The 16,938-nt window shown below is 44.8% G+C and overlaps 1 protein-coding gene and 1 long non-coding RNA gene across 4 annotated transcripts in view; both read right to left on the bottom strand.

Moving 5' to 3' along the window:
- LOC146206141 (uncharacterized) overlaps positions 1-16,938 on the bottom strand; it is a 195,608-nt gene that overhangs the window by 98,246 nt on the left and 80,424 nt on the right. The window lies entirely within an intron of this gene.
- Positions 5,138-16,938, bottom strand: part of LOC146206142 (mortality factor 4-like protein 1) — a 49,512-nt gene continuing 37,711 nt past the window's right edge. For both annotated transcript variants that reach the window (XM_084590768.1, XM_084590769.1), the window contains one exon: positions 5,138-5,409. In XM_084590768.1, the coding sequence (XP_084446894.1) occupies positions 5,325-5,409 (85 nt within the window). In that variant the 3' untranslated portion in view covers positions 5,138-5,324. The remainder of the gene's footprint in view (positions 5,410-16,938) is intronic.

Below are 16,938 nucleotides of genomic sequence, written 5' to 3'. Positions count from 1 at the left end.
ATTGGCCAGTTCATCAGTTACTGACTTAGGCGTTGATGAAACTCAACGCTTAATCACGCTGCACATCATAGAGGCAGCAGAAAAATACATTCCACAGACGTCAAGTAAGCCACGAAATAAACGAAGACCCTGGTGGAATGCAGAATGTAAGACTGCTCGTGAAACTCAAAACAGGGCATGGTCGAAACTACGCCGATACCCCACAGTCGAAAACCTAATAGCCTTTAAGCGTGCAAAGGCAAATGGCAGGCGTATTCGACGCATCTCCAAGCGAGAAAGCTGGTCATCATTCCTTTCTTCAGTGAACTCCTATTCTGACGCACACAAAGTTCACAACAGGATAAGAGCACTTAAAGGATATAGCACAATCCCAACGCCCCTTGTCAGCACCAGTGGCGACTCTCTTGAACATCAAGCAGACACACTAGGGCAACACTTTGAATACATATTCAGCTCAGCACACTATACAGATTCCTTTTTGCGGCACAAGGCAAGAGAGGAGAGGAAGCACATACATGATAAAAGGCCATCCTCAGGAGGATACAATAGCCCATTCACCATGCAGGAGCTGAAGATTGCACTAGACACATGTGGTAACACAGCACCAGGTCCTGACAGGATCACATATGGAATGCTCAGGCATCTGCATGTGAACACTGTTGAAACCCTACTCTACCTGTATAATAAAGTATGGGCCACAGGACGCTTTCCTAAAGCATGGAAGGAAGCGATCATCATCCCAATATTAAAACCCGGAAAAGAACCCACACTTGCTGCTAGTTATCGGCCTATCGCACTAACCAGCTGTCTATGCAAGCTTTTTGAGAAAATGGTAAATCGTCGCCTTCTCCATTTCCTTGAATACAATGGTCTTCTTTATCAAAACCAAGCTGGTTTTAGAGCTGGGCGATCAACGGCTGATCAGCTTATTGCCTTCGAGTCTTATGCAAGGGATGCTTTTGTACATAAACAACATTGTTTATCCGTCTTTTTCGATCTTGAAAAAGCATATGATACCACTTGGCGCTATGGTATCATCCGCGACCTCTTCTCTCTTGGCATCACAGGAAACATGTTGAGCACAATTCGAAGTTACTTGTCTGAACGGACCTTAAAAGTTCGTGTTGGCAATGCATATTCAAAGCAGTACATTCAAGAAAATGGTGTCCCTCAAGGTGGTGTTCTCAGTTGCACACTTTTTGTAGTCAAAATGAACTCTTTAAAAAGCGTGCTGCCAAAAACTATTTCTTGTTCTGTATATGTTGATGACGTCCAGATAAGCTTCAAATCTTGCAACTTGGCCATCTGTGAACGACAAATTCAGCTAGGTGTAAACAAATTGTCCAGGTGGGCTGATGACAATGGGTTTAAATTTAACTCTAGAAAGAGTGTTTGTGTAATTTTCTCTAAGCAGCGTGGCATCAGGCCTGACCCCAACATTACACTGAATGGCCAGAGCCTTGCCTTTAAAAAAGAACATAAATTTCTTGGCGTAGTTGTTGACGAAAAACTTTCCTTCATTCCCCACATAAAACAGTTGCGACTGAAGTGTCTCAAAGCGATGAATTTGCTAAAAATTCTCTCTCACCGGTCATGGGGCACAGACCGCGACTGCCTTCTGAACCTTCTGGATAGTGTAGTTCTATCACGCATTGACTATTGCTCGATGGTTTATGGGTCAGCATCATCCTCTGCGCTAAAATTGCTCGATCCCGTGCACCACCTCGGCCTTCGCCTCGCTACGGGCGCTTTCCGAACTAGCCCAATTGCTAGCCTCTATGTCGAGGCGAACCGATGGTCACTGCAACGAAGGAGGCAATTTACTTCTCTAACTTATGCTATGAAGGTACTATGCCAACTGGACCATCCATGTCGTCGGCTCCTGCTTGACAAAACTGGCACAGCACTTTTCTCAAAAAAACCATCTCTAACACCACCATATCCAATCAGAGTTGCCACGCACATTGAATATCTGAATGTTTCGGTTACCAGTCTTCATACAACTTCTATAAAAGACCTAATTGCTCCTTGGGAAATGCACGGTGTTAATTGCGACCTGTCGTTTCTTGAAGTGGGCAAACATGCATCCCCTATTGCCATACAGCAGCACTTCATGTCACTTCAGGAGAAGTACACTTGTGATGAATATTACACTGATGCTTCGAAGTCTGCTCAAGTCTCCTGTGCAGCACATGGACCACAGTTTTCAGTCAAAAACCCTGAACAGACATACTAGTATATTTACCGCTGAATGCCATGGTATCCTTTTAGCTGTGAGACACATTATAGAAAATAAAATACAGACGTCGATCATCTACACAGACTCCCTCAGTGTTTTAATGTCCCTATCCTTTTGGAAATGGCAAAATAAGAACCCAGTCCTGAACTCTCTTTATAACACCCTTATGTTTGCCCATGAACAAGAAATTAAAATTACACTGTGTTGGGTGCCAGGCCACCGCTGTATACCTGGTAATGAGGCAGCTGATAGGCTAGCTGCTTCAGCTGCCCTTCGAAATGACACAGACATTGATAAGATAACTTATCATGACCTCAAACCACACATAAAAAACATCATTCGACAACAATGGCAAGAGGAATGGGACGCAGCATCAGAAAATAAACTACACACAATAAAGGCAAAAATAGGCAGGTACACCACAGAAAAACAAGACAGATTTAAAGAAGTAGCCCTGTGCAGGCTGAGAATTGGCCACACATACATAACCCATACATATCTTTTAACCAACTCTCCTGCACCACACTGCTCGAGATGTGGTGATCGACTCACTGTCATTCATGTTTTAATCATATGTGCACAACTGGAACCAGAAAGAAGACATCATTTTCCCTCCTTGTTCACTCATCAAATACCTGCACACCCATCCATTTTTATTGGCGACAACCCAATGTTTTCTTTAAAACAGGTGCTTAAATTTTTATCACAAGTAGGCTTTTTACATGAAATTTCTTATCGACGTGGGTCTCAGCCCGCTCCTCCTTGAGAGGACGGATGAGATCTTTTAATACATCTACTTATACATTGCGCATTCATTATATATTGCAAATGAATTTTAGGCCCTATACACCATTGTTTTTAGCGATATTACAGAGCGAATACATTTTTAGGCCCTATACACCACTGTTTTTTATCCCTTCATGAAAAATCACGACTATTCCATTATATAAACTTGAATACACCGTTAACCTTGAGTTTGGCGCTCTTTGGCCTGAGTCGCCCTTGCGCCATTAAAATCAGTCATCATCATCGAAATTCCCGCGCGCCGTTGTATCCCCCATTGGCTGGCATAATCAACGCGTCATTTTTTTTTTCTTTGCGTTCGCTGCCGCTTCGTGCGCGTCTGCGCTCGTGTTTCGATTCAGCGCTTTGTGCAGTTTTCCCTTGCGATCGAGATGCCGGAAAACAGTAGATTGTAACCGTACACGCAACGAGCCTTTCTTTGGAAGCAGTAAGAAACGGGTGTGGAACAAAAACCAGATGACGCCGGCCACAAGCGTGCCGCCTTGTTAGATGTGCAGGGAACTCAACCACGCTGCCCGATGACGACACCGCGGGATCAAATTACAGCGCGAATTGCATCCCGGATCACGGTACACCTTGGACACTGCCGCAGCGTACTACTTTACGGCGGAGCCGGCGCACTGAGTTTAGTGGTCGGCGCAAAATCCGTTGTCAGGGAAGCCAGCGACCCAACGCGAGTTTCACAGATATTTATAAATATTTTTATTTGATGTGATGGAATTGCAACACATTGTGCACGCTTCTCCATGAACGCAGAATTGAAAATGACGCGACGACACGCTTCTCACAATAGTTCCTTGAGTCACCGGCTTTCCAGAGCAAGTAAGCAGTTTTTGGAAGACAACAAAACGGAAGAAAGCAATGAACAGTATGACATCACAAACAAGTGGCAGAAAAAATTTGCGGGCTATATATGTGCTTTCTGCTGTCAAACAGACTTCAACGTGCCCAGCAAGAGGCAGAAAATCAATTTCTATAAAGACCACTAAATGGGTGACATTGCATTTGGTCTCGTTTAAAAGAACTCGGCAGCCTGCTGGAGCAAGTAAACTGTTTTGAGCCACACACTCGGATTTTAAAGCCCTTTTTTTAGTAGTTTAGGAGCCAAGCCAAGACACATGAAGTCCTCGGACACCATTGCTCTGGAGCCCCACGAGGAGCCCATATTCATTTACAATAGTGAACATGTTGAGAAAGAAATAACCATGGCTACATAGTCATAACTGGCTGTGTAGCTGGTGTGGCAGCAGCATCCACTTTGGTCTGTTTGAAAGCAGTCAGACTTGCCCGGAATCTTTAGCTAGTGTCATGTGCACCACATTGAGGAAGGGCACCGCCTGGCACTAATGCACAATACAACCATGCAGACCAATGACCATAAACTTGAATACACCTAGACTGATAAGAATTGTCCAGGGATCAATACAGAGTATTCTGCAAGAATGCCTGCCTGGCAGAGTATAGGTTCTTTTGTCAAAAGCACAGTTGCGTACACGTCTGTAGAAAAACAGCTGATGTTTATGTTGGGCTTTCTCTAAACATGCATCGACTACTACTGAGAAATGTTTTTCCATATTGCACCACAGATTAACCTGGAAATTAGCATGCACATAATTGAGCACGCAAACATTCATGTAAATAGGGCCAAACAAGCAATTTATGGCCAGTTTTTATAATGAACATGTGGAGTTCCATGCAGTGGCAACCATTTCAGCCACTTTTGAGCAGGGGTTCTCGACAGACTTGGGCAATTTTGGGGAATTTGAATGGGTTTTAAAAGGCATTGAGGAACCCTATGCTTTCCAACTCTCATGCCCTGGTGCCAGGTGTGCCTGTGAAAAGGTATGTGCAGACACACGGCACATCAAGAAATGCCCAAAAATTAATGAGTAATGACTGGTCTTACAGTGAAAAAGTCTTCAATGAACAATTCATGTAATTATTCAATGCAAAGTGGGTAAAGAAAAATGTATTGGTTGAGCCATGCATGGATTCAAGTGCTAAGGGACCAGCAAGAAGCACTCCAATGAACCTCAGGGTCCTGTAGAATCCAGTTAGAAAACTCCTGCTTTAAAAAAACTGGAGAACAAGGCATTAAACTGAACACTGGCTTGCAGACCTTATGCAAGCCGCACATTTATTGTTCTTGTCAAACTCTTAAAACTATCACAATAAATTCAGACAGAAAACTGAAAACGCAATACAAAAACACTGCATTCCCTTGCTGCAGATGAGAAGGGATTCAACAAATGAAAGTTGTGCAGCAGGAGAAGCCAAAACTTCAGGTGGCTTTCTGCTGGTAGTCCGAAGATGCTGTAGCATACTCTTTGGGATCGAACAGATTAGACGAGTTCTTGGCCATGTACCTAGAACAAACACAATGCAGTTTGTAACATCAAGCAATATGGCTTCTAATTACCACCAACAAAACCCAGCACTGTTACACAGGTACCTTGAGAAGATATGACTAGGGAAGTTGCAGGGCTCATTACACGTTTAGAAAATGCCACATCTTTGAGGCTGTGGAAGGCATAGGGGACTGTGAACACTTAATGTAGCAATAAATTTAAGGCTACATTTTCTCCTCACTTTGTCCGCAAATTTCCTCCACCCATCTGTCCACAACACTAGAAGACTTGCACAAACCTGCCTGTGATGTTTCTAATAGTTAGCATTTCTGCTCACTTAAACCACCTACAGTTCAACAGGTGTTGTAATATTTCATTTGAAATAGTTTTTATATAGTCAAACCTCATTATAATGAAGCCAGATTTTCAGCTAAAAATTTTCATTATTACAGACGCTAGTCTTAAACGTACGCACACAAATTTGGGGAAAAGGTCTGTTATAAAACCCATGAAAACGGGCTTGCTCTAAGGACAATAAAAAGGTGCAATCGAAGCTTTGTCACTCTTTTCGTTCTGTGTTGGAGAGCAAAAATAAACATACGAATAGGGATGCTGGCCCTGTTGCCACAGATATATTAAACAATGATCTTTATTTGGCAGCACTTGATGGTATTTGAGAGAACAATATTCTTGATGAAATCAATGAATTTCAGCACTTTCTAGACATCAAGCCACAGGTACAGCCACCCAAATCTTAAATGACGTGCATGACGGCCACATTTTCTATGATTCTGAGCACTACCAGAGGACTCCTGCTAAATGCACCAAGCCCTAGCTTAAGTTTTTATTTGCCCTAAGGAACGGGAGCACAACAAATATGGCCATCACGTATGCTAGTTCCTTATGCCTGTCTATCCGCAGAGACACTACGAAGCTGCCCGAGTAAATATTACACAATTTCCTTCATTCTCGGTACTGGCAGCATTATGCAGTAACGCGAGCTGCTGTGGTGCAATCTGCAATAATACACACTTGCAGTCGCCACATAAAAGGTAACGGCCAAAAGAACAGCGTCCCTAAACAAGGCATATGAAGGAAATTTGCGCAACGAATGTTAGATCATTCTTATCCCTTTGGGGCAGTGAGCCTGCAATCATGTCTGGAATCCTGAAACTACTTCAGTCTTGGGTCTGACTCAGGGTTCCTTGTTAAACATTCTTACCAAAGGACAAAAACAAGAAAGATGCACCACGATCTTCTGCATTCATAATTTTTGCAACCACTTGAAAAATATTTCAAAATTACGAATTTCAGTATGGCATATATTTCAGAATAACGTACATATTCAATTTTTTCTTCCATCATCTAGGAACATCAGTATTACGAATTCGGCTAAAATTAGCAGCGCTACAGCTTGGAACTTTTGCGTGAAACGTATGTTCTGTGGACTGTAGCTATCATCATCGGCATATTTAGTGCCAGCTCTTAGTGCCACCACAAAGCTGTGGTTTAATATACAGTAGCCAGCAGGCCTAGTGACCTTAATTTTGTCCTTGTGTTGTGTATGGTGTTATGTGTCGTTAGCAGGTCGGTCATTCGCGCATGCAGGAAGGTGCATTTTTTGTCATGGATTATCTTATTGCGAAGTGTGTGCGAGATCTGATGATGATTGCATCCAGCAAAGGTGCTAAGAAGATAAGTGAGCAGCTTTCGCTGCAAGAAATCGACGCAGGGAAAAAGCGAATCTGCCACTACAGATCGACCGCTGCGATCATTTTGAAAGACGGAGACAAGATTTTCAAATTTCGGGGAACACTGAAGATAAGGTCATATTGAACTCTTATGTTTTTCGGTGCGTGGACAAAGTCCATACTTTCATAGCTCGGTGCAATCACGTACCCGTTGAGTGTTACGTTAAGTGGAAGGTGTATGTGTTGTGGTGTAATGAGGTGTGTGGTAATGTGTGCTGCACGCTTCACAAGAAAATAACTCATTCCTTCAAATAAATCAGTTTTGAAGTTAGCGCAATATTTTCACTTGAAGTTTTGCTTTCTACTCACACGCCTACTGCCAAGGTTCATACCTTGGCTTCACCACTGGCCTGTAACTACAAATATTTCATTACTACGATATTTCAAAATAACGAAGGATTTCACGCGGTCCCGTGTGATATGTTATATCGAGATTTGATTGTAGTGGTTATAGTAGCTTAGCACAATTCACTTAAGCGAAGCACCACTGTGCATGTAGTGACTGCCTTGGGGGAGCTGCAAGCTTCCTAGCAGCATGCAGGCCTGCCGCCAGGATAAGCATGTGTTCACGGGTGGCGCTTGAAAGCAGCAGCGGGTCGCGCTATGCTACGACTCCCTGTTATCGAAATATAAACAAAACAAGGGGAGTGGCAAAGTTCATGATTTTGGAAATCGATTTTTCGCAGAATTTTTTTTCTTAAGCTTACGGATTTTTCGGACTGTTAGATTATTCGGACCACTTCCTGGGTCCTGCTGCGTTCAAAAAGTCGGTCGGGGACTGTACTTCCATAAACTTGTTTTGTGCTTTTTTTTCTGTGCTGTCTTTCATTTGTTTTTTTCCTCCTCTCTGCTTGTTCCTTTTCTTCTTCCATACCCTCTGCCCAGCTATGATGTCCCTTCTCTACCTGAGGAATTTTAAAACATCGCCTCAATCCAAAACATGTCTTTCACTCTTTCAAAGGTATAGAGATAACAGGGACCGAAAAACCATCTGGGGCATGGAAACAGTGCTGCGCAGGGTAGCAAGTGAATGGGTAAAGTTCACAAAGAATTAGAAGTGGGTTGCAGATACAGGAGAGGATGACTGTTTTAATAAAATGAGGGGAGAGAGGGATGCAGAACCACACATGAGGTTTCCTCGTTTGAAAGACGAAAAGGGTGAATTTTTGGTGCAGTGTGCTTCTGGCTTGTTGGCCCATAAGCTAGGTATCCAAATGCAGCGAAACAGCCAAGTGGCCCCAAGACCCATTTTAACTGGTGATCTTCAAGGTATACTGCGCACACACGAAACAAGGACGAGAAAGGTACACAACAAGCGCAACTGGAGATGCTCAGAAAATCTGTGTGCACGTGTGAAAGTACCCCACGTGTCTTTGGATTTCTTAAGTGCAAGCATGTTGGCCGCAATGTAGGGAACAACTAGTGTGCCTGTGCCACAAACTCACAATAAAGGCACCACAATTTCGCGGTACTGATACTTGCGGGTAAAGGAGCTGCCATGCAGTTGCCCTGTAAACAAAACAGCCATGATGGTGGGGCAGCTGAGCCTCTTGCCCGATGACCAAGGCGGCAATGTACTGGGTTGGCTGGCTAGAGCCCCAAATGGCCAATTTTCGAAACACACCCGAGCGCGAGCACTCACAGGAGACATGGTGCAACATTGGCCTGCAACTGCCAAGCACTACATCCCGGTGATTGAAACATCAAAAGTGACAAGAGTTGGTGCTCAGGTGCACCCATAGACAGTTCAAGGGGCTTGGTCCTCTAACCCAGGGGGTACCGAAATGCAATACCCTCGAGAACAAGATGGCAAGAGTGCACGGGCCAAGACTACTTTGTGGTTATGGGGCCTGACGTTTGCCCTCACTGCACTGCAGGGCCCTGTAAAGCGAGGGAAGGGGGCAAAAGCGTGACATAAGCTTGGTTGGTTGGTGTGGGTGCCAGAGGAGGTCGAACCTTCACACTGAAACCACAAAAGATCCTGACGGCAGTCAAAATAAAGTGACAAACATGTGTATACAGTTCTCTTGGTTTTGCGCTAAACTCCTTCAAGGGACCACAAAAGGTGTTCGAATGAACCAAAAGTTCGAATCATCGAATGGGCCTGAAAAAACAACTGATAAAAACCGTTTGTATCGCAGTGATTTTATGTAATGAACAACTGTGTGAGGGTGTTTCCATACGAGATGACAACCCAGCTTCCCTAGTTTTTCATGGCTTCATCAAGTGCTTCGCTTAGCATGTTTTGCATGTATTCGGAGCAGGCAACCATTTTTTATTCTTGAAGCGGTGGTTGAAACATTTGTGTATCGTTTCGAAAATTGCCAAAGTTTCAGTTTTAATGTTTTCTAAAACACAAGACATATGAAATTGAAATGTTGGCTGCACTATGTAAAAGGCTACAACTGATGTAATTTCTGTACACGCACCAACTCTCACCATTTTCACCGTGTTAAGGTGCTGACTCAGAGCTGTTGATGCTCATATGATATTATTGAACAATTGAGAGGTTGTACTTATTATTTGTCAAGCACACCAACCTTGCTGTTTTTATATATTTTTTGCTAAATTTCGTTGCGTTCACTTGTAGAACAATTTATTCGCTTATTATTTTTTCACACTTGGTGGACTTTAATACTTCTACCATAAACTGTTCTTAAAGAATATTTATTTGCAAACATTATATTTACACTAGTTCACACACCAGCCCATTGGGTCTACAGTCAACGACCGAATTTTCGGACACGCCCGACATTCCGGACGTCTTCGCGGCACCGCCACGAGCCCCATAAATCAATGTATAAGGGAATCTGAAATTTCAGACGCTCGAACCCAGCGCCATTCAAATTTTTTTTGCTTTTTGACGCGACGCAAGGTCTGAAACCGCAACTGCGTCATACAAAGCCGCCATTTTGGCTATCTCCCAGTCTGCGTACCATGTCACAGCTTTGAACAACTAGCCGTACCTAGCCGTCACACACCGATTTGGTCTGGCCACTCTGGCTATGCGCCTCTTCCAGAGTTTCCGGAAGCGCTGTCAATGCTGCGACCGTTTCGCCTTTTCGTTGTGCAGACTCATCGCAGACCACATGGTGTTTCGCTAAGCTGGTGCATGGTTTTGCTACGTGCTACGTATTGTCAAGTGTGCGACGCTAGGCCTAGGTGCTTCGACACTTCGCAACAAGAGGATTTTGCTTGCATACGATGGCCCCCACTCCGTCTTCGGCGATGGCATCGAAGCGCGGAAAACAATACCGCCGGTTAACGATGGAGAAGAAAGCTGCCATTATTAAAGAGGTAATGAGCAGACGATCGCCGACTGATGTGGATTTCGCCACGCGGGCTTCGCACTCACCGCAGAAGCAGCAGACTTGCCTTAATGTGACAACGTGATTGACATGGCCCATGGACGACGCGATCAACGACCTCCGCTCTGCTGAGGTTTCCATATTGACAGAAATAACTTGAATAGTTTGTCGACGCTGACAACGAGCTCGACTTCTGTGCAGAACTGACCGATGAGGAGCTAGTCCGTCAGGTCGTGGAGGATTCGGAAGACTCCGATGTTGAGAATGAGGAGCCAACGTCTGCGCTGCCTACGAGCGCAGAGTTGACGTGAGCATTGCTCACGCTTTCATCGGTGTACAGCGCTGACATGACTCTTGCTCAGATCGAGGCGAATATGATCGCATGGAAGCGGAATGCCGTCCAAACAAGGATTGACAAGTTTTTTAAGACACTGCAGCAATAACGCTGGCTGCCGTGACGACACATGCATAACAGGCTGTCGGCTGCATAGTTTTTGAACGGTTCTTTTTCATGCTTTGGTTTTTCGGAAGCCTAATACCTCGTCCTTGACTGTTTTAATCCAAGAAATATTTGTAAAATGGTACGTCTTTTTCATGCATTCATTTTTTCGGACTGCCTGAATTTTCAGACGTTTTTGCGTTCCCTAGAGGGTCCGAAAAGTCAGAAATGCTACCTTTATCCTCGATGTCAAGAGCACTACAAAATAGTGGTTTCATATATCATACTACATATGTTAAAAGTGCCGCCGCTTGGTTTCACTTTGAACTGTTCTACATAAATATTGTCGAGTATACAGGAACAGCGTTGAGGTGACTTTTTTTCAGATCGATGTGAAAAACCACATTTAATAATATTTCTCCCCTTTGTATAAAATAATGTGCAAAGCAGGCCGCCAGCTGCTTTCTCTCTCTCAATCTTTATTTCCCTCTGCACCTGTGCTCGAACCACTAGAGGAGACCCACTTCCAATGAGGCCAGACTGTCCGACGCCTTAGACTTGCGTGGGTTTCAGTTGAGAGCACGGTCATAGTTCGAATTATTCAATTTTTTTTAATTAACGGGGGTTGAATTTATGAAAAAAGTATACTACTGTACTTGCACCGATCCAAGTCACAAGAAGGCACAGATGCTGGCAATTGCAAATTGAGTTAGGCGGGAGAAAAAAAAGAGTACAATGTACCAAGAAAAATTTGATGTTCTTAACACTGTCCAAGCTCTAATGTCTGGTGCACGATTTACTAGGCCAATCTTTAAGGGTGTAACACGTGGTAATAGACCAATAATTTTCTTATTACCTGTGATCGGATGTTCAATGAGTGTGTGCCTGTGATCGTGATGTGCCGTTTTGGGCTTTCATTTTCATTTTGCCACGAATGAATCGCTACCAGCTAGGCAGATCTGTCTCTATCTCAATACCTAAAATGTATGCAAACATGTAACTCTGCAAACTTTGCGCACAAATACTTGGAACACACTCCATTCATTTCCCGCCGTTGTAAACTGTTGTGTAGCACACTACCATCGAGTGCAAAACACCGTCGCATTCGTTCTTTTGATTCGCGGCATTCTATGGTCACAAATGAATTCCTAGATTGCAGTCCCTGGGTTGTTGCTGTTGCACACACTTTCACTGGCCTGATAAAATATTTTTCTGTACCCAAATAAGCTTTACGAAGAGAAGAGAGTGGATCGCTGCCGTCCAACGAGCAGTGAGCTGGCAATCATGCCCGGACTTGCTGCGTCCAGATTTTCCGCAAAGCATTTTTTCCAAAAGAGGACACACTACCTTCACCTGCGTTAGCAGCCTTTCTCAACTTGTAAACCGCCGTGCGCGCCCAGTGGGCTGCGTTTGTGGATGCAGTTGATCATTGCATAATTTCTATTTTAGGTGTCCTGGTGGTCTATATTTCACTGTCTACAATAGATTAAATGAGTACCAGTACAATACAGAGTAATCAACGGGAATGGCGCATTTTAATTGCGCATTTACTATGTCTTGCGCTGAGTTTCACGAATTTGTCTTGGCAACTTTTTTTGCTTTCCTTATTTTTCCCTCCCTCTCAGCTTGTTCCTTTTTTTTTCCTCTACACCCTTTCCTTCCACGCTTATGCTGCTATACTTCCCTTCTCCGTCTCCCAGCCTGACGTTTTTTTCTTGCCATCCTTCCCTTCCCCTTTATGCTTCAAGTATGCTTTTATCTGATGTAAGCTTGGCACTCTTGGTACTACAAAGAGGTGCAGTTGAAGTACCGATTGTTTTCACAGCTGAACCCTTAGAACAACTTGAGTTGTTTTGTGTTGTCGGACAACTTTCCCAATGGTTTGAGATCAACCCCGCCATGACTGCTTTGCTCAGTTCTCTCACTCCTGACAATTCAAAAGGCTTGGAGAAAGTTACCGTGCCATCATTGTCCAGCCTTTGTTCTACTAAAACGGCCCCTAGAGCGTGTACATGAAACTAACAGCATGTCGCTGCCTCGATGTGCTTCTCAGTAGTACTTAATCAAATTGCATCACATCACATATTTTTGAGGAACTATCAAATAACCTCTTGTGCATCAAAAATCCATGTTCTGCTAAATTTGACGGTAGAACATCGAGGCAGCTGGTTTGGAGCAGTTTTGGAGCAGTATTGCATTTTTGAGCCGGATGAAGCAGGAAAAGCAGTTCGGAACAGAATGGAGCAGCACTTCCACCCCGGGATCGTTTAAAAAAAAAAAAAGTATTCAAGCTGGGATTTCAGGCAGGGTTATTTTTCAACGAAAGAGAAAAGTAGGCATGCTACAATTCCGACATGTTTGACAGCGAAGAAAACATGCATGTGTATTGGGAACAGTAGGTTGCTTGTTGTGCGTGCTGTATTGGAGTTTTCAATTCTCATTGCTGTCGCTGTATCAGCAACCGCGTGCACGAGCACCGCGTGGACAGTGATCTGTGTGAATCTGCCATCCTTTCCTTTATCGTCGAGAAAAGTGCAACCGCCTCACCAGAAAAGCAACTAAAGGTTTTCAAGTCTTCTGCGTAATATAAGCACCTGCGGCATTGTCAAGCCCCGGTAATCGTTCTCGAGTTTTCAGGCTTTTCATGTTGTTTATTATTTCTTTTTTCAGGCTTTTTTCTCCTCTTCGGTTCCAGCTTAATTCATTCCTATTCTCCCATATTCATTCTTTCTCGGCCACTCAATTCCCCGCAGCTTTCCTTTTTTTTTTTTTCTCAACAAATCCAGCTTTGAGTGTTTGAGGCTGGCCTTTGTGAAGCTGTACCACACGTGAAGGGAGGGGTGTTCTCCACAAATGCTTTTTATTTTTCTATGTCTTCACTGTCCCCCCCCCCCCCCCCCTCGTTATTCGCTCGGCCTTTTCCAACTATGCGCGCTTCTCCTTTAGTCGTCTTCCGTTTCTAGTGTTTTCGAAAGAGGACACACTACCTTCACCTGTGTTAGCAGCCTTTCTCAACTTATAAAAAAAATAAAAGAAATTGGGGCAACTCAAAGGCATCAGCACTACATGCATGGTGCCAATTGGCGTGCCCGACAAATGGAACGTATGTCTACTGGGACCACCGTGCGCGCCCAGTGGGCCATGCTTGTGGATGCAGTTGATCATTGCATAATTTTTATTTTAGGTGTCCTGTGGTCTATATTTCACTGTCTACAATAGCTTAAGGGGGAGGCTACCTTTGAATGCCAACTTTGTTGTTTCTTGAGATAATTGAATGAAATTTTCAGGGTAGACTCATGGCACAGCCATTTGAATAACTGCAAAGTTTCATGGAGCTGCGCACATTGGTACTCAAGTTAGAGAAGTATATCAGAATGGTTCACATGGGTTCCTTGTTCCAAGCCTGGTGAACTTGCAAAATGTGTTGGCACTATGAAATTCATTATGAAGGTTCCTGAATAGGTACCGCAGGGCAAGACAGAGCCCTTTTTTTTTTAATTTCCCTGCCGAAAAATTTTAGCAGTGCATTGAGGTTAGTGCCACTAATTGGATTTGCATTAGCCTAATTTTGATTGTTTATTATAAATTCCAGACTCAATAATTTGAAAAAATGAGCTTGTCTTGCCCTCGGAAATTTATTCAGGCACACAATAAAAAAAACCAGGTGAGAATCCGATTAGCGGTTCCAGAAATACTGCGGGAACAAGCAACCATACCATGAAAAAAATTCATTCTGAGAAAATGGCCCTTGAAGTTTAAAACAGCATTTTCAAGTCTAAAGTTTGTTTTTCACTGCAGCACGTTGTGCCTCCACCTCCCCGATTCCCTCGGAAAGTGCATTTTCATTCGAACAGCGGACGACGCTGACGACGCGTTATCGCTTGCGATGACAGACGAGATATGGGAGGCTGAGATCGCCGAGGTTGATATGGTCAGTACAGCAGGCACGCTTCAAACGGCGGCTCCTTACGTTGACGCGAAAGATACGCAGTTGGAAGTGGTAGTGCAGTCGATCTAGTAGTGATGTAGCAGACGCAGCACTAATAGAAGCGTCTCTGCGCCCGTTGGCAACGCTTTTCGCTAACTTCGCGATTCGGACGGCATTCGCAGAACGACGACGTATGCAGTGTTTTGAACTTCTTAGCGTGCATCGTGGCCGACCGTGCAATAATCCACAAAGTGCACATAACCGTTCAAAACACGCCACCAGAATTCGTAACGAGCGATGATCATGGTGATCTCAAAATGGTGAAGCATGAAGCGATTCAGCGAGTGCACAAAGAACACCAGCTCAGTAGGCAGCCGGAGCAGACGACGTGCCGGGGAGGGGCCACCACGTCAGCGCGCGCAGCAGCCAATAGCAGTCGCGCGATCCCCCGCGTTCTCACGGAGGGCGCGCTTTGTCCAATTACAGCCCGAATTCGAGACGCGGGAAGCTCAACAATCCCTGTGAGGCCCCCAATCCCAAGTGAGCCATGCTTCTGCTACGCCGCGGACGCCGCCGGCGAAGGCAATATGGAAAAGGGCAAGCATTCACAAACAAAACAAGACCAAGATGGGGGCGCTCGGTTCAGCGGCAGAGAAATGGCGCGCGAACGAAGTTTAGGTACTTTTGCCGTTCGCTCGCGACTCTAAGTCTGCCGCGCCCAGTTGTATATTCAATTTAAAGCAGTTCCACGATGAATTAGGCGTTTATAATTATAGGAAAGGTAGTTTATAACATATACAGCCGAGACATGTACTTTTTGAAAAGCCGACTTTTTCGCGATTTTTCGACTTTCAAAACCCGCGTCTCCCCTTAAATGAGTACCAATACAATACAGAGAGTAATCAACGGGAATGGCGCATTCAAATAAACGCCCAGAGGGCAGCCAGGGCTCATCCCTGTCTCTGTCTTGTGTTGTGTAGCTCCTGCATTGCTCATGCTTCGCGACATCACTCCAGCTGGCCGAAACTGCCATCATTTCGCTACGCGGATCACGATTTCATCCCCACGGCCGCCCGCCTCTTTTAAACGTGCGCCCTGCCTTGGCGCCCACTACAAAAATTCTCTGGTACCACTCGTGGCACTGCCTGTTCGCCACAAGTGCTGCCCCCTGGGTTTCTGCATGGTGCCCATAGCCATTACTACTTCTAGCTGCAGGCAACAGAAGCACTTGATAGGGTGGTGTAGTTAAATGCTGTTTGAAGCGAAAAATGTCAAAAACCAGTGTCATGATCACAGCTGACCGCGTGCTTTTGTTGATTCATACATACCAAGATAAACGACTCCTCCCGCAAAAAAAAAAAGGCAGCTTCTTAACATTCGCAGCCACCATATCTTACGCTACGCCGCACGTACAGCACAGTGATAAGAATGGAATGGACTCTCGCAAAAAGAGAGAGAGAGAGAGATCTGCCGCTTTTCAACGTCCGCAGGTGACATAGCCACGTCAGTCGCCGCGCGCAGAGGGTTCCCAACACACGCTGAAGAAAGCGCCAGACCTTCTGCCTGAAAACGGGCTGAGCTGGCTTGGCGCATGCGTAGCACGTGCTACTGCGAATGAAGGCCGAGAGAGAGAAAGAGATAGCTCGGCAAAAGAATGCTTCGCTCTATCACGTTTTTCCCCTCTCGTTCCCACCAGTTCTCTCTGGTTCATTCACACACATGGCTTGCAAACGTCTTCACGGGTTGGCAGACGGGAAACAATAACCGGAGATGTGCACGCCTTTGGGGAATGGGCGCGACGCTGCCCTAGACCAGCAGTCGACGAACTGTCCCCCCTTATTCCTTCCGCGCGTGGCTTAAAAACTTCACGCGGCAAAAGGCCAAGGGTGATGCGATCGTCTTTGGGGAAGGCACTTTCCAGTGTGTGGTGCGGAGTTCGATATATTGAACGACCGGTGAAATTGAGTTCGATATAGGACACGGCTTTCCTATACTTTTACATGGGATTTTCAAGGGGATATTCCGCGAGTTCGATATAACCAAAATTCGATATATCCGGGTTCGACTGTATGTCAGGAACCAAGGAGTGCCTCCTCTTGACTGGGAATTCAAAATGTCCCC

This window comes from Amblyomma maculatum, chromosome 1, assembly GCF_055883805.1.
Source record: "Amblyomma maculatum isolate TAMU_Amacu chromosome 1, ASM5588380v1, whole genome shotgun sequence".
In the NCBI taxonomy this organism is placed as follows: Eukaryota; Metazoa; Arthropoda; class Arachnida; order Ixodida; family Ixodidae; genus Amblyomma; species Amblyomma maculatum.
Note: the sequence above shows the minus strand (reverse complement) of the source record. Positions and strands in the feature narration are given on the sequence as shown.